Raw genomic sequence first — 24,266 nt, forward strand, 5'->3', positions numbered from 1 at the left:
AAAATACTTGAGAAACAACAATGGGACAACCATGGCAAAGCACATATATTTAATAAACAATAAGCAGTAATCAGATGAGCACTTTTGGAGATGCTTCCTTCATCAGATCAATACAAAAAATATAAAATCAGTCTGCATATAAATACACTTGTAATTGTTTTTTCAAGTGTATTTATATGCAGACTGATTTTATATTTTTTGTATTGATCTGATAAAGGAAGCATCAGTGTTGTTTCTCGAGTATTTTAACAGTGTATGGAGTGGCTAATATTTGTAAGGACAACAGTGAGAACATTATGTCATCTAATGGGGTTTGTGAACTATTTTTGTAGAAGGTTTTTTTATTAATTCTGAGAACATGAGGGAATACCCTACAATTGAGGTATAGATGTTAAGGTACATTGAGTGACATTTAAAGTTTCCCAATATAACGACATTTTTATAAAGAGAGAATCTGTTGAGTACAATTATACATGGTTATCAGGGAACATGAATGGAGTCCTGTAACACACTGTTATCTGTTATTTTCCCATATTTAGGCTGTTTTAGGGTGATATGGTAGTCTATTTGTCTCTGGGAATCTACCTGGAGGTGATAGAGTCCATGACAAATACAGAGCTGTAACCACTTCTTCCATTATGGCTGAAGGCATGGTAGGTAGACAACACAGGTGTGGAGGTAGTGCTGTCTTTACATATAAGCCAAGGCTCAGTAACTGCATAAGTATAGATTTGTTTCAAATGCTGGAGAGGATCAAGGCTGGGCAATTTGGACTTCCACGATGGCTGCCCACTGATCAACAGGTTGATTAGAGCTCTCCTATTGTGAACACAGAAACTTTGGAAAACAGCCAGCAAAAGTCATTAATTTAGGTAAAATTCAATTAATGGTCAGTCACTATACTTCCTGAATATCAGCAAAGAAGAAATACGGAGAAAGTAATAACAAAGCAACTAGAAAAAGAGAAGGAAAAAAAAAATGTGGTGGGGAGTTGGTCAGTAAGAAATAGTTCAGGTTCCAGCTTTAGTACAGGAAATGACTTCCATAAGTTTACAGGGAAAAATAAATCAAATGCATTATAAGTGTTTAAAGCAAGTAAGACAGTAGAAGAATAGTCACATACAAATATCAAAATGCTGGAAAGAATAGAAGATTTCCGTAGCTATTCACATTTGCTGGTAATAGTGCAGAAATTCAAGACTGAAATTAAGGAAATACTGGCTGAATATGAGGCTTTTGAAGAAGATATGCTTCACAAAATAGTAAAGCTGGAAGAAAGATTACTCAGACAAAACTTGAGATTTTCTGCTGTACCTGAGAAACTTGAAATAACAGATTGCAGTAAATTTATGAATGTACAAATAGACAACTGCAGTGGTTTTCCACAGCAGGAATTGTTAATTTTAAGGCTCACCATGTGTAATCTCAAAACTGCATCATGAGAAAGAAGTCAAGAATTGTACTAGTAAAGATGCACTCGTATCAGTAGAAAATCTACCCTGACAAAATGTGGCAGAAAGGCAACATATTATCAACTAGGGAGACCAGAATGTTTCTGGAAAACGGTTATTCACTGTGCACTACGCAGACGAGAAGTCAGTTTAGCCTTGCAAACAGAGGTTGTTGAAAGACAGGTGTGAGATTTAAGTTCCTATACCCAGCTATCTTTAGAACATTTTTCCTGAAAGTCATTGTTTCAATGTAGAGCAAGCCAAAGAGGTAAAAAAAAGTTGTAGAGCAAACAGTGAGTCAGCAAGATGATGGTTATTCTGCTTTTCATTCATGTGACAATGACACAGCCCACAGACAGAACTCACCATTTTTTCCCTATTAAAAAAAAATGCTTAAGGGACAAATAAGCCCAGAGCTGAATAGAAAAATCAGGAGTACATCTGACTTCAACCAGAGTCCAGTACTGGGTGGTTGATATGATGAAGATAAAGGTCAGCAAGAATATGAAAATAGCAATAAACAGTAAAACTGCAAAGTGCCATTTCCATAAAAAACAGTGAAGTGTCATTTTCTTAAGATGTAGTCTGGACAAGACAAGAAAATTGTCTTTCTGCAAGAAGTGGGAAAAAGGCTGGAAGATTATAGACTGTGTTAAATTTGTGATAGGACTCTAATACATAATTCCCATTTTGCTGTAATGTTCAGAAGGATAACAAAAGGATTAAGAAGTAACTAAACAAAATAAGTTATTTTTTTTCATAGTAATATGAGTATAAAAAATGTTAAACACCTTTATTCAGTTATCACTTGTAACATAGGCAAATTTACATTCATGTAAATGTAATCAAACCAGCAGCGGCTGGTGACTTCAAATTAAGGGGGGGGGGCTGCAGGAGACAGTGGAATGGGTGGGGCCAATGGGAAGGAGTGTGGCCAACTAGAAAGGGGTGGAGCTATACTCAAAACCACAACAACTGGAACTTTAATTAAATACGCTGCCCTGGGTGCCAAATCGTCATTATGAGAGTCCAATCAAGACAAAATGAAGTGTAGAAGAAAAAATATTTCAATGCATTGGCTACATAACAACTTACTTAATATCTAGATAGAAACACAAAGGTTGTGAGGCATGAAAAAAATAAATTACTTTTTAAAAACATTACTGGAATGCCAGTCAAATCAAGTATAAAAAAAAAAAAAACAAGCAGCACTCAACTCAAGTCACTTCTCCTTGCACTGCAGTTCTAATTATAATTTATATTCAGCTTTATAAAATTGCCAAGTAATATGCTGAAAGTAGCAATCTCTGTGATACCCCCACTTGTAAAAATGTTTCTTATCCAAAAAAGACCTGCTGCCTGACAACAACTATCTACTTGTTTCGTGGGGAAGACATGATCAAAGTAAAAAATGAACAGCAAACAAGAAACAAGCTCAAGATAAATTGCTTGAAGGATTACTGCACAAGTTATGGACCACACATGATAGATTGGCATTCTGTTTAGTTTACGGGTAAAGCCTACAAAGATGACTGCAAGTCTCCAACAAATGTAATGAGCTTCTGAAAATATTGTAATCCTGTCCTTTATTACAAATGCTGTCATATGCATTTCAATACCTAAGGCTTATACGTTATCTAGTTATGTAAATATTTTATTTATTTATTTTAAATTTGTTAACCGGGAAAGTCCGACTGAATACAGGTCCATTTTCAGTCGAGGCCCGGGGAGAAAAGCTCCAAATGTACAAAAACAAGTGTAAATACAATGAAATTATTACAGTGAGTTTTCACAAAACTGAGATTTAACGATATGTACCCACAGGTACATGTTTTTCCTCACATACACACAGCAAAGGTTGGAAGCAAGTAGCTGAGAAAGAAATAGTTAAAGATTTCATCTGAAAAAGGAAAACACATATATTAAGGTGGTTCTCTGCATGGCAACAATGAAAAGGCTTTTAATGTTGGTAATTCTTTAACAGTATGTTTATTAAAGCTTACTTGCATCTTACAGTCTCTGACAAGCTTACCTGATGGTCATTAAAGCATTGCTACTTAAACACAGAGCAACAGGACACTGTGACAGCATGCATTTTCTGAATAATAAGAAGCATAAATCAACAGTATAAAATATGACCAAAAACCAGAACATTCTGCAAAATCAAGGACAGATAAAAAAACACGGTTGTACTTGTTGTCTACCTTGCATGCGGGAATACTCTGCACACTTACACTGCATAACTGCTCCTTGTCTTGCTTGGACACATCCAGAGCCACTACAATGGGGGAGTGGGGTGCAACAAGTATGTCACAATTTGAAATGTCTCTGGCTGATGGTGATGGCTCTGTCACTCATACCTCTCAACCTCAGAGCAAGAAATCTGGACAAAGCCATACATAGAAGTTGGACACAGGCCCAAAAATAAAGAACATTTTAAATATTGCTCTTATAAACTTAGAAAGATAGTAGAATAGTAGTAGGTCTTGCATTAGTATACATTTTCTGAAAGGTATGAAATCTGAAACTCAAATGTCTGCCATTATTTTCTAACTTCAATCTTTAATGATTTGCCACTAATTTGCCAGAAAACTACAATTTTATGAAAAACAGAACAAAAATGTGATGCAAAAATATAACCTTGCCACACAATATAGCTGGGAACCTGTCAAAGAAGGGACACCTTTTTAATATTAGTACTGTTAACTTGAGCAGCTGACAAAATAAGAGCATCTACATGCATTTCTGAAATAAAAGCAAACTATAACTCTGATCATTACAGTTATTTATAATTGTAAACCCTCCATATTTTCTTCCAAAATTGCCATTTTGTGGAGGGATTATTAGTGGGACAGCAACATTTTGGGTCAAAATTTGGGACCGTTGAGAGGTCTGGATATTCCTAATTCTATAAAGCGATTTGCACATACCTCTCAACTTCTTAATGCAGTAAATCTGGACAAGGCCAAATATATTGGGGGAACACACAAACAGTACTAAAATTGCTTTTGTATAAACCTAAGACAGTTGATAGAATAACAAGTCTTGCTTTAGCATGCATTTTTCTGAAGGTTAAGACGTCTGAAACTCAATGTCTGTCATTATTTAGTGACTTCATTCCTAAATGATTTGCCAGAAAACCACAATGTTTTGAGGAACAAACCAAAAATAAGAAGCAAAAATCTATTTATTCTGCAAAAAATCTGGACATTTGAGAGGTATAATTCAGCCAGGGCTGTCTGAGTTTGCTGCCCTTCCCCCCTCACAAACTCATGGTCGAATGGAGCCTCCCCCCTGCAGCTATTTCAGTGTCCCATTCCTTGGTTATTTCACCCCATTTACCATAAATACTGTAATGTGCACACTGCTTTACTTCTGCAATGATTTGGATTTAATTTGAAAGTTTTATTTTGCATTTTACAGCACAAACCCTAATAGATATCTGCTAAACAAAGCAATGCAGTCTCACAATGAAAATAGACTTAGCATTAAAACTTCTCTGCCCTTGAAACTCACATTCATTGAAACAGCATTGAAACCTACATTCAAAGAAAATACATTTTGCCACTGGCAGATAAACATGAACTTTGGGCTGTTTTCAAATCATAGGCCCCTTGAACATAAAACATACACATGCTCTTTGATACACCTTCCTGACTGTATTAAATTATATTCCTTGTACAATACAGTACAGTTGCTAGACGAGATTTTACATTTATTGTTTTGAATATTTTTCCAGTAAACAATGAAACAAAATGCATGCACCAATAATGACAAAACTGCCCAGTTCAGAACATTTCCATCATAAAAGTCTACTCAAATTTCTACAGTCCACCAGTATCAGTACATATGCACAATCTCTGCAGAAGTAAAAGTCATCTAAATAATTCCACATTAAAGAAATTTGTAACTAATGAAGAGGTTGCTGCTAGCAAACAACTTTATATGTCATTGTTTCATCTACAAATAAAGTGCCTGCTGCCCTTGAGGAATAAATTGCCTATGTTGCATTACAAAAATGATAAGCTAGTAATATTGCAATAGAGAATGGATGGTAAACTGATAACAGGTTCATAGTTACTAGGTATCTTTGCCAAAAAGGACTGCCGCATCCACCTCCTTTACAAGGCAGTACAGTATCAACAATGCATATACCGCATCCACCTCCTTTACAAGGCAGTACAGTATCAACAATGCATATACCGCATCCACCTCCTTTACAAGGCAGTACAGTATCAACAATGCATCTACCTACTGGGGGAGTAGAACCCACAACCTTCTGCATCAAACACAAATACGCTACCTGTTGTGCTATTAACAATGCAAGCAGACTCAGCATAAGCAGCACTAAACTTTTGTTCCCCCTGCAGCTCTCAGCTCCTTGTAAAATCTACTCAGCACTCAGCTGTATCTCTGAACTTTGCAGCACAAGAAATCTGGAAAAAGCCAAAAGTTATTGGGGGAGGGACAAAAGCCCAAAACCCAGGGGCACATTTTAAACATTGCTTGTATGATGTTGGAAAGTTGCTAGATTAAAATGCTGTGTTACCACCATACATTTCACTGCCAAGTCTTGAACCTAGGGGACCCTGTGCAAAACAGTCAGAGCAACATACCACTATGCCAAATCAGCTGTCTTGCGAAAGAGAGGAAGACTGAAACTTAAATGGCTACCATTTAGTGAATTCAGTTCTCACCATAGCTGTCAACCTCTTAGCACAAAACACCTGAACAAAGCCAATAATGGGGGAGTACAACCCCCAAACATATTCAGTGAATTCAGTTCTCACCATAGCTCTCAACCTCATAGCAAAAAACACATGGACAAAGCCAGTTATGGGGGAATACATCCCCCAAACATATTCAGTGAATAGAGTTCTCACCATAGCTCTCAACCTCATAGCAAAAAACACGTGGACAAAGCCAGTAATGGGGGAATACAGCCCCCACACATCTTCAGTGAATTCCGTTCTCACCATAGCTCTCAATCTTAGCACAAAAAACCTGGATGAAGCCAATAATAGGGGAATACAGTCCCAAAAATAGGAACAAATTTTAAATATCCATGTTATAAACCTAGAAAATTGCTGGAATAAAAGGTTTTGTGTTACCATGTACTTTCTGAAGAATATGAAGTCTGAAATTCAAATGCCTGTTATTTTTATTTAACATTTGTTAATCAGGAATGCCTGACTTGTAACAAAAGCCAATTTTCAGCAGAGCAGAGACAAATACTCCAGACACAGGTCTTTGTAAGATGGGAGGACATGCAGACTCCACACAGAAGGCACCCCAGCCAAGAATCAAACCAGAGAACCTGTAGCTGTTAGGCAACAATGCTAACAGTGCACCACTGCACTACTGACTTTGGAAGGAAAAACAAGCATACAGAAACCACAGATTTGATGAGGAACAGAACAAATATGAGGCATACATTTGCAAGCTTTTTACAAATGGTGGTGGGTAGGGAATTCAGGCCCCTGCCACCTGCACCCAAGGTACATGGTTTAAGCCTGAGTATTCTTTACACACCACCAAGTGTTCTCTAGCCACCAGTATATAACATCTAGGGCATTACACACACACACACACACACACTCACACACACACACACACATACACACGCACACACACACACACACACACACACACACACACACACACACTCACATCTGCAGCAGCAGTAGTCCTGGATTCACACACACCTTAATCTGGTCGCAGCAGTCCTGGATTCACACACACCTTAATCTGGTCACAACAGTCCTGAATCAATGGTTAGTTTCCTTCTCCGTAGCCTGTCCTCGCAAGCTAATGGCTGGTTTCCTGGCTCTGTGAGAGGCTGCAGGCCCCAGCCTGCAGGTGATGCAGTCCGGTGTCCTTCCATTCTGTGCAGCCATCACTGCACAGACTTCTGGGCTGCAGGGCAAAGATGCCTTTCTCTCCTATCTGGAATACAGCAGTTTGGAGTTCTGTGAGTACCAGGAACTCCAAGCATGCATGTGTGAAGTTCCGAGACTTACAATTTTTTTATTTTTTATTTCTTATTTCTTTTCTTCTTTCCTTCTACAGGTGGGGGGGGCTGCAGTCCTGCAGTCCTATAGCACGAGCCACCCCTGAATCAAACTATATTAACATAAACATTGTTCTTCATATATATTGCTATATAACATATAACCTAAGCGATATTACATAAATTATTCAATTCCTGCTTTTTAAAAAAGAAAAAGAAAAATCTTCATTAAACCATCACTTACTACATAAGCAATCATACTTTTATATAATTGAAAACATAGCACACCAACACAATCTTAGTCGCATGCATTTTACATCACAAACCATACTGACACACTCCCAGTTGCAAACATTATACATCACTTATAATCTACCCAATCTTTCTCGCTTAAGTATTACATAGTTCATTTAAGTCTTGCTGCCTTTTAGGCCTCATTCTTCCCTTGTACGCATTATTCTGACAGTTCCCATTTTTCCTGTGTAGTTTGCTCCTATCCTTTTATAAAGATCTCATTTCCAGTTGTTTTATCTCTGTTACTGTATTCACTACTTCCAGTATAGATGGTTTAGATTTTATTTTCCATTTCCTGGTAATTGCTTTATTGGCAGCCACCATTAATAGACACAGCAAGGCATAACCATGTCTGGGCAATTCCAGTTCTGTATCACAGCTCAGAAAAATCATCTCCCTCATCAGACCAAATTAATAAAGAGCTGCATAAAAAATTCTTGATGTCAAGTGCAAGTTACATTTTAAATTCGTTCTATATGAACTGCAGAAGTACTTTAATTTGAAATTAAAATAAAAAAAAAAACACTTTTTCTCAACTGTAATGTATCCGGGGTTTATACAAAAACAACATTAAGATGTGATATAAACAGTTTAATGTTGAGATCTTGGGATGTTAGAGGGGAAGATGTGGACATGGAATGAGTATATGTGTGTATTAAATTATGGTCGTTGCCCTGGTATTATAACCAAAGGTTGGGTTGTACATTAAAATAATGTAAAATGATCATCTCATTCAAATGTAAAACTATCATGTGTGTGTGTGAGTGTGTGTGTGTGTGTGTGTGTGTGCATACATACATATATATATATATATATATATATATATATATATATATATATATATATATATATATCGATTGTGTGTGTGTGTGGGTGCATGTATAAATAGCCACACACACACACACACACACACACACACACACACACACACACACACACACACACACACACACACACACACACACACACACACACACTCACACACACACATATGTTATAATATTTATATATACGTGTGTGTCTGTGTATCTTTCTCTTTATATATATATATATATATATATATATATGTATATATATATATATATATATATATATATATATATATATATATATATATATATATATATATATAATGTGCATATCTCTCTTTCTCTTTCTCTCTCTCTCTCTCATATGACCGAGACCATATTATCGAATTTTAAAAGTCAAACATTCTGAATGGAGATCTCCATAGAGTGCAGAATGGGAAGATTTCCCTTTACCGCAATGTAGTGCAATCTCGGAGTTGGTATATTAAAATAGTGGGGGGGGGGGGGTTGGGGGCATAGCACTGTTTAGTTTTTTTTTTTTTTTTTTTTTTAATTTATTTTTTTTCACATTGTCAAACATTCAAATGTTCGATCATATAGTCTTGGCCATATGAAAGTCGAACATTTGGATGTTCGATTATGTGAAGTAGTCCCATCTATCTATATGTAGATATTTATGTGTGTGCACACATGTATTCATATATATATTTATATATATATATATATATATATATATACATATATATACATATATATTTATATATATATATATATGTATATATATCTATATATATATATATATATATATATATATATATACAGATTGACCAGCATAGTTCTGTAGCTGCAGATGGACTGTTTGCAGGTACAGACAATTCATCAGGAAATGACCAACTCATGAACTTTGAGGCAGCTGTATGAGAAACACTAAAATTGTTTACTAAAACAGAAGTGACAACCAGTTCAGTGAAAACAAATGAAAGCTGATACGTTTAAGGTACTATAAACCGATGCATTCCTAGTGGTATTGATTACTTCAGTATTAATCACAACACTATACAATCTAGCAGAGTGTATGCAAGTTGTTTTTGACATCTAGGGGGAAATTAAAATGGGACAAGAATGGATGATGTTAGTGAAGAGAGGAGTACAGACTATAACATACATTTTCTTCACAATTAAATTTAACTTTAGAATGGGTAAAGCCTGTGGGAATCGCTGCCTCTCTAGGAACTGCCCATAAATACAGGGTTAACTTTCCTTTTCGTAAAGTTTATGTTGTTGTGTGTGTGTTTCCTATGAGTTAAAAGGGGGAAATGGGATGTAGATTAAAAAATGCATATACAAACGCGCACACAGATCTAGAACTTTTGATCGAAAGATCAAAAGTCCAAATCCATTATCACCGAACATACTTTACCAAAAGCGCATTCACCGAAAAAGTGCTTACGGTAAAGTATGTTTAAAAAAAAACAACAACATTAAACCTGCTTCTTTGCAGGGGGAAAGCCCCCCTGCACACCCATGTGGGGGGGCTGCACCCCCCACACCCCCCTACTTTAATATTCTCACTCCGAGGTCACACTACAGTGGAGAGAAGGGAATTTTCCCTTATCCACACCATAGTACAACTGGCACAATGAGCATACTTATCCGAAATTGCTGCTTCGGTGAACAGCACTTTCAGTTAAGTATGCCCGGTGATTTCTGCTTCGGTGGAAAGTGCATTCGGGGATCTGTATGGATCCTGCACACACACACACACACACACACACACACATATATGTTGTTGTTTGTCTTTTGCCTTTTCCCGGTAAGGGGTCGCCACAGAGGAACTCCGGTCCGCTAATGATTGGCAGTAGAGTTTTTACAAAACGCCAAGGTGCCAGCTCGACGCTCAACCGTCAACAAAGGCATGCCCATTTACACACGCATGTCTTTCGAACGCTACCCAACTGTGGGGAGGACATACAGACTCCACACAGAAGGCACTCCCAAGCCCAGCCGAGAATCGAACGGGAGAACCTCTTGCTGTGAGGTAACAACACTACCGCCGTACCACCACGGCATTTTGTGATATAAAAAAATGAGACCACAATAAATCATTTCAAAACTTTTCCCACCTTTAATGTGACCTATAACCTCTACAATTCAATTGAAAAACAAACAAATCTGTTAGGGGAAAAATATAAGAAATAAAAAACGTACAATAAACTGGTTGCATAAGTGTGCATACCCTTAAACTAATACTTTCTTGAAGCACGTTTTGATTTAATTACAGCATTCAGGTTATCAGTAATAGTGCCAGCCAATATGTTTGTGGGGCATGTTTGTGGGAGGGTGGCCTAATGGTTAAGGTGTTTGCCTTACAAACACAGTGTGCAGGGTTTGAATCTCACAGGGGATAACTGGCTAGGCTTAAAATGGCTCGCAAGGGCAGTTAGCCTAGTACTAACCTATGAACCTATATGTCTGTACTGTAGAACTTGAAGGCCAAGTGTTTGACCCAAATTGTATGTGGGCAGATGCCATCTTTATTTTGAGAAAACACCAGCTGCTACTGTGGAATTCCAATGGGTCTTACAGATCTTCAATACAGACACTACCCACAGCACTAGAAAGGCCTGCTATTTAATCATAGTTTGGACAAACTAAGACTCTTTTACAACTCCCTTAAACCATTTCAGGCAAAGACAGATGGCCTTTCTTATGGTTTGAAGATTCCAAAAAAGGCTACATGCAAGGAAGCATATAGATCCACTCAATATGTTTCTCATGGCTGACCTTGTTGAGGAGGAAGACACTGATTCCTCTGCTTCACCTTCTTAGTAAGTCCAAGTTTAAAAAAGTCCTGTGAATGATGTGTCAGAAAGTGGGCTGTCTCCCTGACATCATATCTTCCCTATAGCACGTGCTGCAAAATGCTTTTTACCTCTGATTAACAGTCTTCCTGGGTGGTTTCAGTATTGGGGTATGTTTTAAAGGTTGCAACTAACACTGCTTGAGAAAACCTGGATATGTTAACCAAAACCCTTAGAAATACAGATATTATCTTTCACCCTTCCAGAGATTGGAGGTTCTGATCAGAAAATGAAAAAAACTTGTTTCTCTGGATTCAGCAGCTTGCCTTAACACTGTCTCTATGCCCCAGATTCTAGTGGTTCACTATCCAGTTAAGGAGTCCAGGGCCCTAAAAGTAGAAGGGAAATGCATGCATGCATCATATACCTTGTCTTTAAATGTACTCAACCACCTAGAGCCCATGACAGATTTTCAGAGAGCTGTATCTGATGAAATGCATCAGACAATCAACAAATTGTCAGATGGTTTGATCAAAGACATGTTGCTGTCTCAGTCAGGAACAATGTCCATACTGTCAAAAATTATGCTGATTTTTACAATGCTTCTGAAAATTCTGACAAGGCCATGGGATCTGGCACGGCAGTTTTCTAGCACACATGGTTACATTTAACAAATTTTGTAGAGGACACTAGATCAACCGTTTTAATAGTCATTTCCCAGGAGAACCATTATTTTGCTAGGATGTTAAGGCACATATGAAAATATGGAGAAATAGGTAAAACCCTTATGGTTGTTAATGCAAAACAGACTTCATTTTATGTGGATTAGATGGTGAACAACAGCCAAAGAAGCAACAGTCTACAAACAACCCTAACAATCAGGGTTATTTATGGAGAGGTCTAAGAGCCTGAGACTGGGCTTCTTGCCTCTCATTGAGCAGCCATGATCCTCGTGCAGGACTTCAGAAACAGCCCTGAGATCTTGTCTGTCTGGTCCACTTTGGAGGCAAAGTGTCATCTGTCCCTACATTTGTCAGCTTGGAGATCCATAAACAAAGATAGATGGATGGGGACAGTTATGAGCGGAGGTTACAAAATTTCCTTTGCATGACCTAGTTTCTCTTTCTCTCATCAGGTGTCCTACCTTCTAAAAAGAAAATAGCAGAAAGCAGGGTTCTGAAATCTCCTAAGCAAAAGTGCCATCCAAGAGGTTCCAGCAGACCAGAAAGGAACTAGTCATTACTCTAGGTGTGCCCTCAATGCAGTAAACCCTTTTATTTGGTCTTGGTGTAGTCAGTTATAAATTATCTATGAGACAGGGATTAGATATGTACTCTGTACTTTTAGAACACCTATTGCCACATCGAAATAGAAATTAATCCCATTTATTTTTTTCATTTCTGGGTTTGGGCCAATGATTTTCAGCTCTGGGCTTTTCCATTTGGTGTTACTTCAGGCCTCTGGGCTATTTACCAAATGCATACTAGTGGCTTCACCATACATGTGACTGCAGGGAGGCATTGTTCCCTTAGTAGGATGACCATCTCCTAGTTTCCCATCTATACAGCAGCTAGTGCCAGTGGTATAATTTATGATTGAGTTTCTTTCTCTAAGAATAACATTGAATCTATACAAGGATAACTACAGCCCAGACAAGTGCTTGCACTTATAGGCTGTGGTTTGAACACAAAGCTACCCATAGCAAGACTTCCCACTATCAGAATTCTGTTTGTCCAGGCTAAGGTCTCTTCTCTTCTTGCAGTATGAAGTCACAGTCACAGTTTCTCTTTCGCAACATGCTGAATCTCATTGCATCAGATAGCTCCATGATTCCTCATTCAAGATACAATACGAGAGCTCCTCAATAGCTCCTTTGAATCAACAGCCAAAAAATGCAATGTGTGTCTTGCATTAATTTCACATTTCTCAGCCCTCTAGGCATCGACTTAGTAGACAGATCGAAGACATTTCTCTCTTTGCAATGCTTTCCATCTAATCTCATCTTCAATGATATTCATAACAGAAATGTCATCCCTGAGGTTGGAGGAATCTTAAATGGGCAAGATATTCAAAATATTCTGGGCATTATCAGAATTATTTTGTTTTATCAATGTAATGAAAGTTAGAGCAGTCCTGTTTATCTGCCAGGCCTTCTGGAACTCTCTACAAATGTGAGTACTCACTATAGATATAGACAATATGGTAGAGGTACAGAAAATCAACAAATGGGGGAGGGTCTCTATCTGCTGACATTAGTGATTTTCAGCAATAATTTCTGCTACTGTACAGATCTCAGTATAATCGATTTCCTTGGTGGACTTGTTAATCAGATTTCTGTTGATCTCCAGAAAGTGATTAATCAGCATCTCTGTAATATGGATTTACTGGCCTGCCACACCAAAATCAAATGCAGTGTTTTATGACCCTAATGTTTTTCACTTGGAAAACAACTAAGGAACATGTGTGGCACTGCAAGTGGTACCTGGGCATTTCTTCTCATTTCTCTTATTTTCTTTGAAGATACAGTTCATTCAGAAGGCAAAGCTCCACCAAGTCAAATCGTCATAGCTCTTTATTGGCCCCAGTAGCTCTAGTTTCCTTTTTACTGTTTCATCTTTTTGGAGAGGCCTTTGTTTTTGAGTCGCTCAACACAACTGTCCAATCTACTGGGGGGAAGGACTCATCAGGACAACTTATCCTTGTCACTAACTATTTGGTTTCTTCACTTTCCATAGTTGCTAGAAATCATTTATTTTCTGTAAGAGAGATAAACATCCCTTCATTTTCTGAAAAGCCCAACACAAGAAAAACATATAGACAAAATTGGAGATATTTTTGGTTTAGATTAACATTTATTATTAATTTATTTATTTATTTATTTGGCATTTGTTTACCAGGAAAGTCTGACTGGGTCATAAAGTATCCACTTTTAGCAGAGGCCTGTGGAGAAAAGCTCCAGATACATATGGTTAATACATTAGTTTATCAGTATATAAAGCATAACAGACATAAAAAAGTCATAACATTTAAACACAAATACAAAAAACTACACATTAGATAGAATGAAAAACTTGACAGACATAATAAAGTCATAACATTCAAGCACAAATTACATGGAAAGCCTAATAATAGGAAAATGCAGCATTATTTACATAACAGATAATTTTCCTAAAACATTATTAAAATTCTACAGGTCATGAAATTTAGTTATACATTTTATTGGTGAAAGTGTAGGATAGTAAGTGTAGAAAAGAGTAGGGTGTGATATAGGAGATAGTAGGTACAGATGTCGAAAAGATATGAGTGTAAAATCAGTAGTATGTGTAGAGTAGGGGGACAGGGTAAGTTTAGTTGTGGGAACAGAGAGAATAGGGGTAGAAAAGGTATAAGTGTACCTCAGCCTATGCTCATGCAGAAGTACCTCCAAGCTTTGCTGAAGTATTCTTTTATAGAGCTTTTGAAGGACTGCAGGCTAGTAGCAGTTTTGATAGTTAAAGGAAGAAAGTTCAATAGTTTTGCCATAGAACAAGAGTAAAGGATTAGGCCTGGGGTTTTGTTAGGTTTTATAAGTTATAAGGGGTTGTTTGTCTTCAGATGTTTATTTGGGATATAAAAGTTGATTAATGGGCTAAGAGCAGGACAAGCTAGTGGGTTGTGCAAGATTTTGTATATTGTAGTAAGTTGTATGTATTAGAGGTGGAGGGGGAGTTCAAACCATCTTAGGGAATGTAGGGCTTTACAGTGATGAGTTAGAGGGATTGTGTTTATGACAAATTTGGCAATTTTGTTATAACAGGTTTTTAGTTTTTTCTTAGGGAGGTCTGTAAGTTAGGTAGAATTGGAGCCCCATATAACAGTGAGGGCAAGAGGTAGGTTTTGGCCAAGGTAATTTTGGTAGATGTTATGAGGAAGTTTTTATTCCTGCATAGCATGCCTAGTTTTTGGGGTTTTTTTTAATACTGTTTTGTATGTGTAGGTCAAACTTGAAATTATCGTCAGTTGTGACACCTGTTTGGTTTGCTGAACAAATTAAATTTCAGTATTGTTGGCTGAGAAGATCTTGAAGTTTGTTTTGTTGGAGCTATGGGGTTTGTGGGTGAAGAGACGGAGCTTTGTTTTTTTTCGGGGGTTCATTAGGAGTTGGCATTGGAGAGCTATGGAAGAGAAAGATTGCTGTTTTATTTGTTGTAGTTGAGTTAATTTGTCTGATATGCAGATGATGGTGGAATCATCTGTATATTGGATTAGAGTGTCTTCACAGGAGGATGTATGTAAGTTATTGATGAAGACATTAAATAGTAATGGCTGCCAGCAAACCCGAACTCCAGAAAGGAACTGCAGTAAATTAGACCACCATGAAACACAGCACCAAATCTTTTGTTTAAGCTTACAAAATGTTCAGTTAGCTTTTCGTCTTAAGAAAGACTTAATCAGAATACAAAAAAATCCCATAGCCCTAATGCTTTATATTTTATTTATTTTACATTTGTTTACCGGGAAGGTACGACTGGACAGAGCTATCCGTTTTCAGCGGAGGCCTGGGGGGAAAGCTCCAGAATAATTGCTAACATACTATACATAAGATATTTACACATTCAGTTATAAAAATATAGCAGACAATAACATATGATTGCATAAAATTTCATCAAAATACATTTATATAACAATACCAATCAAGTAATTAAATAATAACATTTCATGTTAAAAACACTTATCCAATAAAATGAATCAGAGTAAAATAGAATGAAAATTGTAAATTCAGTTTTACGTAAGGTCATTTTTAGAATAAAGAAGCTGGTAATACTAAATAACAGTCTTAATATTACCCATCAATACTGATTGGCCTTTGTTTTAATATAGGAACTAGTTTATCCCTGGTCCTTATTTAAACTTAAATAAAAGATTTGGTGCCTGTGATTTGTGGTTGTCTAATTTACTGCACTTCCTTTCTGGAGTTCGGGTTTGTTGACAGCTGGTTTAGGATTTTTATTAGTTTGTGGCTTCCGGACTGTTCTCACCTTCTGATTAAATAGTAATGGGCCAAGGATGGAACCTGGAGGTGCAACTGTGGGGCTGATGAGATATAGGGAGATAGACCCCTGCAATTTTACTGCTTGCTGCTAGTCAACTAGGTAGCTAGAAAACCACTGAAGTGAGGAGGAGGGGGGATAGACCAGTGCTGGAATGTTCTTTAAGGAGTTTGGGGTGAGATACCATGTCAAATGCTTTTGACAAATCTAGACATACTGCAGATACTAGTTTACCAGTGTCACAGGCATTGTTGACAGATTACATGAAAAATAATAAGGTTGTTGAGGTACTGGGGGCAGGTCTAAAGCCATGTTGATAGTGGGAAAGTAGGTTGTTGTGTGGAAGATGGCAGAGGAGTTGTGGGTACACACATTTTTCTAGAATCTTAGAAAGGGGGGACAAGAATGTAATAGGACAAATGTTTGTGATGTCAGTACAGTTGTCTTCCTAATGTGAAAGGATAATATATGATCTTTTCCATAGTTTAGAGACAAGTGTTTCAGTTGTCTGCATGTATGATTTGGCAAAATTTTATGCCGGATGCCCTTCCTGACGCAACCCTCCCCATTTAGCTGGGCTTGGGACTGGCACAAAAAAAATGGCTTGCGCATCCCCAGTGGCTGGGTTGTTTGCAGATCACATTGTGATCTGTAGTGAGAATAGGGAACAGGTGGAGAAGACCCTGGAGAGGTGGAGATATGCTCTAGAGAGAAGAGGAATGAAGGTCAGCAGGACTAAGACAGAATATATGTGTGTGAATGAGAGGGAGGATAGAGGAATGGTGAGGATGCAGGGAGTAGAGGTGGTGAAGGTGGATGAGTTTAAGTACTTGGGATCAACAGTTCAGAGTAATGGTGAGTGTGTAAGAGAGGTGAAGAAGAGAGTACAGTAGGATGGAGTGGGTGGAAAAGAGTGTCAGGAGTGATTTGTGACAGACGAGTACCAGTAAGAGTGAAAGGGAAGGTCTACAAGAGGGTAGTAAGACCAGCTATGTTATATGGGTTGGAGACAGTGGCATTGACAAAAATGCAGGAGTCTGAGCTTGATATGGCAGAGTTGATGATGTTAAGATTTGCACTGGGTGTGATGAGGATGGACAGGTTTAGGAATAAGTATATTAGAGGGTCAGCCCAGGTTTGAAGGTTTGGAGACAAAGCCAGGGAGGCAAGATTACATTGGTTTGGACATGTGCTGAGGAGGGATGCAGAGTATATTGGGAAAAAGATGCTAAGGATGAAGCTGCCAGGTAACAGGAAAAGAGGAAGGCCTAAGATAAGGTTTATGGATGTGGAGAGAGAGGACATGCAGATGGTTGGTGTGACAGAGCAAGATGCAGAGGACAGGATGAAATGGAAACAGTTGATCTGCTGTGGCGACCCCTAACAGGAGCAGCCAAAAGAACAAGAAGAAGGAGAGACAAGTGTTTAAGTTATGGATCTATTAAGGTGCTAACAGGAAAAGCTACTGATCCACAGGAAGCTTTAAATATTCTGGTGGGAGGTTGTCTGCTGAGGCTGAGCAAGGTTTCAGTTTTTGTAGTACTTTTTTTATTTGAGATACAGGGATGGGCTGAAAAATGAAGCTGGGGTTAGTTTGTTTTTTGGTTATGAGTAAGGGATTGGTTGTGTGTGTGCGATGTGTGTTGTGTATAGAGGTTAGTATTGGGGGTATTAGAAGAAGTAATGGGTTGGGGTGAATGAGTTGGGTTTACTTTTGGGTTGGATACTGACTCTAAAAAGTATGTGTTGAATATGGTGGCTGTTTGTATATTGGAGTATGGATTGGGATTATTTTTATTTCATGAGTTGAGGAGTGGTGTTACAGAAGACCAGAATTTCTTAGGGTTGTTTTTGTGGTTATCTTGAATATAGGAATAGTATGATTTTTTTGCCATGCAGTATTTGTCTTTTTGTTTGATTGCGGAGTTGTCTATCTAACTGAAGATGTATCTCATTTTTATTCTTTCATTTTGTACTAACACAAACAGCTTAAATTATCTTCCTGCTCCCATTCCTGCCTCCTGGAATATCTCACATTCTTTTTATGAAAATGGTTGCCATATGTATATTTATTCATGGCCAGGATTCAAACTTATTAGTCTTATTGAAATTATGTGGTACCTTTATGTTGAGGCCTGTCCTACATGATCCAGGGCCCTCACAGAATTTGTACTTTTTTCTGGAAAATTTAAGTTAAGCTCTTTAAGTTTCTTAAATGGAAACCTGTTTTCTTGGAAGGATTTATATCAGTCAGGGGGGATTTCATAGTTTTGTGCTCTTTCTTCTGACCTTTCCCTTTATCTGGTATTTAACAAAGACAGAGTTTCTGATAGGACCAACCCTACCTTTACACCTGAAATTTCAGCAGAGGCAAAGCTAAGTCACTGCATTTATTTGTTCTTTACTTTATGTTAAAATTCTGGGGAGTGAGTTTCTTCAGAAGTATTGAGGAGTGAAGCCCTGACCACAACCCATGTGACCCAAGTCTGATTAGTGGCTTAACCACATAGGCAGAGAGAGAATAGACATGTTCATCCTCGGGGAGGAACCGCAGTAATGGCCAGCTCAAACTACTACTGTGTTGACACAGTGTCATGTGGATTCTGGAGGTCTGCCATAATGCAAAGAGAGGGCATTGACATAACTATGCAAGCTGGTGATGGTAGCCCTTGGTGGTACTTATGGAGGAGTCCATCTGTACAGTTAGGAGAGCATAGGCAGTTCTTATGCTTATGCAAGTGCTCACTTCACCAGGTGAAGAGAGGTTAGGCCATCCATAATAAAAATGCCATCATATTAGGGATACTAGAAAGGTCAGAATTAACTCTCCCATCATTTCAATAGTTGAAGAGGATTGATGGTTGGAAGGTGGTGGGGGTGGCAACAAGGATTTAAACAATTGTAGACTACTTGCAACTTGATTATCAGTTGAAATCTTATTTGACTATAATGAAGCCCATTCCTGGGATTCTTTAATGCCCACACAAAATGTACACCATTCTGAGTGAAGAGTCAAAACAAGCATAACTCACACCTTCTTCCTCCTAATTTTAGCTTTTGTACTGATTTTCTTGCAGCCTAAATATTGAAATGGATTCATAAAGGCTACAGCAAAGTGTAGACTACATGTACACTTAGTATAATCTTTATGAATGACTAGAAAGCACAAAAAAGTGCTAGGGATGTTTTTGAATACAGATGGTGTACACTTAGTGTAGTCATTAATGAATCTGGCCTGATATACAAAGGCCCTCAACATTTTATTTCATTTTCTTCCAAAAAGTGATCATAAAGTGGCCCAAACTACCCTTAGATGGGTGACTGAATTATCTTAAATGCAATGTCATTAGTTCAAATCATGTAGGCTCATTCTCCCAGAGTTTTAGCTTCCTCAGTAACTTTGCAGACCTTGATGATAATTATCCAGCAACCTCATCGTCTTCTCTCAATGGACCTGCAAAACATTTCAAACTAAATGTGATATCCAGATCCCTATCTTTTTGGGTGTGCTGCCATTTATCAAGAGTATGTTTTATGAGATTGCCATCCTTGTCAGGAGTTTAAGATTTTGTTCTTTGAAGTACCGAGGGAGGACCTACTCCTACCAGGTATGGTAGGTATATATTTACCATAAGTTTAGAGCTGAAAGATTATGTCCAGCCTTAGAAATGACCCTTTCCTCCAGTGTTAAATTGTAATAGGGGAGAGTTGGGTGGAACCCGGTGGGAGTGCCATGACTAGTCAGCATGTTATGGTCAATTTTACTAACTCATTTTAGCTTACATACTGAACATAACAATCACCAAGGAAACATATGCACCTTTAGTTTTCAATTAAGAAAGCATTAAATGAGAGACACTGTGAATATTAATTGTGTATTCTCACATTACCTGTCATCGGCAAATGTGTGGCCTAGTGACAGTGTTTAGCTTTGAGCCCTTTACTTATTTATTTATTAAAATAAACTGTGTTTTGAAAATAAAGAAAGAAACAGTCTGATGTGATCCATGTATAAAGCAGCACACCTTTCTTTTCATTGCCTCAGCATGATTTATTGGGAAGATAATAAACAGAACAGCTTTGATAGTTAAATAGTATTGTGGGGAGATGTGCACTACTAGTTTGAAACTGCAGAGGTGGGTCATGATAGCATGAGGAACATGCTTTTTTAAGTTTATTATTTTGGTATGTCCAAGCTCGAAACCAGATGGAAGCAACATACCATTTGTTCAGACTTCTGACTTTAAGAGATAATGTGCATTTGTATGACATAAGCTGTAATATTTACTCTCTGACTACTGCTTCTGTGAAACAAAGTTGAAGCTATCTTTTATTTTTAGTGTAACAAATCACAGGACTAATATATAATTTCTATGAAATAAGTTGGAATATTTTCTTGCTGTTGTCTGTGGGAAATAAAAATTGAAACTGCCTTGATTTCACATAATCTCGCTGGCATTGCCTCTTATTTTTGGTCTGTGCCTTATAATATTTGTGGTTTTCTGAAAATTATTGAGGGCTGCAGTCACCAAATAATCAAAGACATTTGATTTCAGACTTCATGTTCCTCGGACAATGCATGCAGATGTAATAGACTATTATTCTATCAACATTTTAAGCATATAAGGGAAACATTTAAAATCTGTCTCTGATTATGGATGTTTATCCCTCATTATAATTGGCTTTCTCCATGATTCATTCACTAAGAGTTTTGGAGGTATTATTTTTATCACACTCAGATGTGGTATCTGTGGATGAAAGCAACCTATTCTCTTTTTGCCCATTTTTAGTAGTCTGGCTTTGTAGGACTAGTGTGCTTTTGCATGAAATAAATTGTATTGCTTGGATTACTATGTGCTTGTGTGAAACAAAGTTGAAATACATTATTGTGCCCATAATTACTTGTTTAATTCAACAATAGGGCTGCAGTTGCTAAGTACAGGAGCTATATTTTGATGAAAATGGTGGCTCTGACTGTCATGACCAAGTGGAACAGTCAACAATCTAACTTTGCAGGACTAGTGCCCATTTATTTAATTAAAGTTGGAATATTTTCCAGTGGCCATATTTTTAAATCACAAGTGTACATCTGATATGTTTACAGTGAACTTTGTGTAACTGATGGGTATGAGCATTGGTGGATTGTAATGAGAACAGCTGAAATGGTTTTAAATCAGGAATGTGAATCTGAAAGAAAGTGAATTTATGATAAAAAGGTGTGTGTGGATGGGGTGGGGGTGGGCAAGGTACTTATCATCTGCCAGTGCTACTCAACTTCACTTTCCTTAAAAAAGAAGGTTTTGTGTGTCATGTTCCCTTAGCAAGGCTAACATAAGGTTTAGAGAGGGAGAGCATTTAATGCATTGTGAAATAGGTGAAAGATACATTGCAGCTTGGAACGTTTAGCTTGCCCAGCAGTCTTAATGCTTATAGCCTCAGGACTGTGTAATGTGTTTCATTTACTATGGTAGGATCTTAATTGTTTTTATGAAACTGATGAGGTGCACAACAGTTGATGGTAGAGGAACAGTTATATGATCATCTGTCCCCAGTGTGAGCATCATTGCAACTCCGAAGGAAAAAGCAAATTGGCTTCCTATGAAAGGCAGAGCCAATTTCCTTCTTGGCATACTACACCAACCCCCACCCCCCACCAACTATTAGACTAACATCATCCAATCCACACTACAGCCTGAGAAGCCAATCCACTTATGGTCTTACTGTCATAAGACCATCCACTGAACTTTGTTCCACAGATCATAGCTTCTCTTTTCTTGCCACTAAAATGTGGTAGTCTTTGCCACCTGATGTTACTGAAATCAGAGTCTACAAACATTTCAGAAGTCAGTTCAAACAGTACCAAACTGAACAATATGAGTTCACATGTCAGAACACAAGTCATGTCACCTGACTCCCATGATTGCATTGTTGAATTAATCTTAGAAAACCCTGGCTGCTTACTTTCCTAACTGCTCCAGATTATAAACTCATACCCATTGCTTCCCCATCTGCATTATCCATTCCTACTATATATTTAAAATCCACCTCTCCTGCTTTAACTCTTCCATTACAGCTGCTAGTGTTCTACAATTTCTGCTCTCTTTGTTGCTAAGATTTCCCTGCACACTTGTATATACCATGCCCATTATTTTGTCTTCACCACATTTAGCTCACTTATTAATGCCTGTATAATGTATTGTGTACTCCTGATCCCACTTCTTTTCAAATCTCCTTGTAAATATGTATATATTTTTTATTTTTATGTTATATTATGTCACTATACAATATAATTTAGTTACACCTTTAATACTGCTTTACTGTTTAACTATGTATGCAACCTGAGCTGATTCTGGAAATTGTCAAATTTGTTCAGTGCTCTATCCCAGTAAACAACATTAAATAAACAAATAAATAAACTCCAACCAAAAAGCGACCTTTACTTGCTTGGAAAAAATAGACCAGATGACATTTGATATTCCTGAGTATAAGCCCATTTTGTCATAATGTGACAATATTATTCTCTTCTGAAAGGATATACTCTTATGTGACTATCTCATGCAAGTGTACTTTCTCTACTTAATTGTTTATCTGCTTCAGAGTAATATCTTAGATGCTAACTGAATATTGCAGTTCACTTTCACAATGAAAGTTGTGCATAGATTATGAAAAGTAAGATAACTCAAACCATTAGCAGTTATCTTATGATTCTTTTTTCTTTTTGTGTAGATGACATCCTCTCAAGATGCCAGGTTTGGCCAGAAAGACACATCTGATCAAAACTTTGACTACATGTTTAAATTGCTAATTATTGGAAACAGCAGTGTCGGGAAAACCTCCTTTCTCTTCCGCTACGCTGATGACTCATTCACATCTGCTTTTGTAAGCACAGTAGGAATTGACTTCAAAGTGAAAACAGTTTTCAAGAATGAAAAAAGAATAAAACTGCAAATCTGGGTAAGTGTATTAGCATGTCTCAGTGCTGTAGATTGTTAAATGTATAGGCATGAAGGAAGCAAAGCCAAAATTATGAATGAAGGAAGTATTACTGCAGTGAATAATGAAACAACCTAGAATAGGAAGGAAACAACTACAAACATTGTAATGGAAACAACTAAGTTAAGAGAGACCTTCTTTCAGTTTTTTTTTTTTACTGAATGCCCCTGGTAGATGTTTTGTGCATTATGGAGTGGGAAGAACTAAAGCGGCATGTGATGCTGCCAATATTATATATCTGTGAAATGCTGCCTACCTTCCATTACCAGCTCTTCACTGGAAGATAAAATACATGTTTTGATTTCTCAGACAAATCCAACAGTCAATAATAGTCAATGGAAGGTCTGAGGACTGTATGTTACTGATGAAATTTCAGCTCGCACATAACTGGACTACATTTACTTATTTATTTATTTAATTATTTAACATTTGTCTACTGGAAAGTCTGACTGAGTCAGCCCATTTTTAGAGGAGGCCCAGGGAGAAAAGCTCCAGATGCATGTCTTTGAAATGTGGGAGGAAACCAGAGCACCCAGAGGAAACCCAGGCGAATGCAGGAAGGACATGCAGACTCTGCACAGAAGGCACCCTAGCCGTGAATTGAACTGGACAACCTTGTGCTGTTAGGCAACAGTGTTAACTGCTGAATCTCTGTGCCACCCATGGCAACATTCTTTAGTGGTCTTAATGTATTGCCTTGCTTTTTCGAATGGTGATAGCATGTGGTTTCTAACTACTTGAACTGATTGTAAGACTTGGTTTCATTAGTGGTACTACTACTGGTCATTTAGTGAAGTGGAATGATATAAGATTAGAGATAATGACTTGAAGCATGCTATCTTAGAATGACTGACAGATACGAAAAGCTAGGATCATGT

At 37.6% G+C, this 24,266-nt stretch overlaps 1 protein-coding gene across 2 annotated transcripts in view; it reads left to right on the top strand.

Moving 5' to 3' along the window:
* Nucleotides 1-24,266, top strand: part of RAB3C (RAB3C, member RAS oncogene family) — a 1,959,298-nt gene that overhangs the window by 132,164 nt on the left and 1,802,868 nt on the right. For both annotated transcript variants that reach the window (XM_044063807.1, XM_044063805.1), the window contains exon 2: nt 23,122-23,349. In XM_044063807.1, the coding sequence (XP_043919742.1) occupies nt 23,122-23,349 (228 nt within the window). The remainder of the gene's footprint in view (nt 1-23,121; nt 23,350-24,266) is intronic.

This window comes from Protopterus annectens, chromosome 2.part2 (genome assembly GCF_019279795.1).
Source record: "Protopterus annectens isolate FY-2018-M chromosome 2.part2, PAN1.0, whole genome shotgun sequence".
Taxonomy (NCBI): Eukaryota; Metazoa; Chordata; order Ceratodontiformes; family Protopteridae; genus Protopterus; species Protopterus annectens.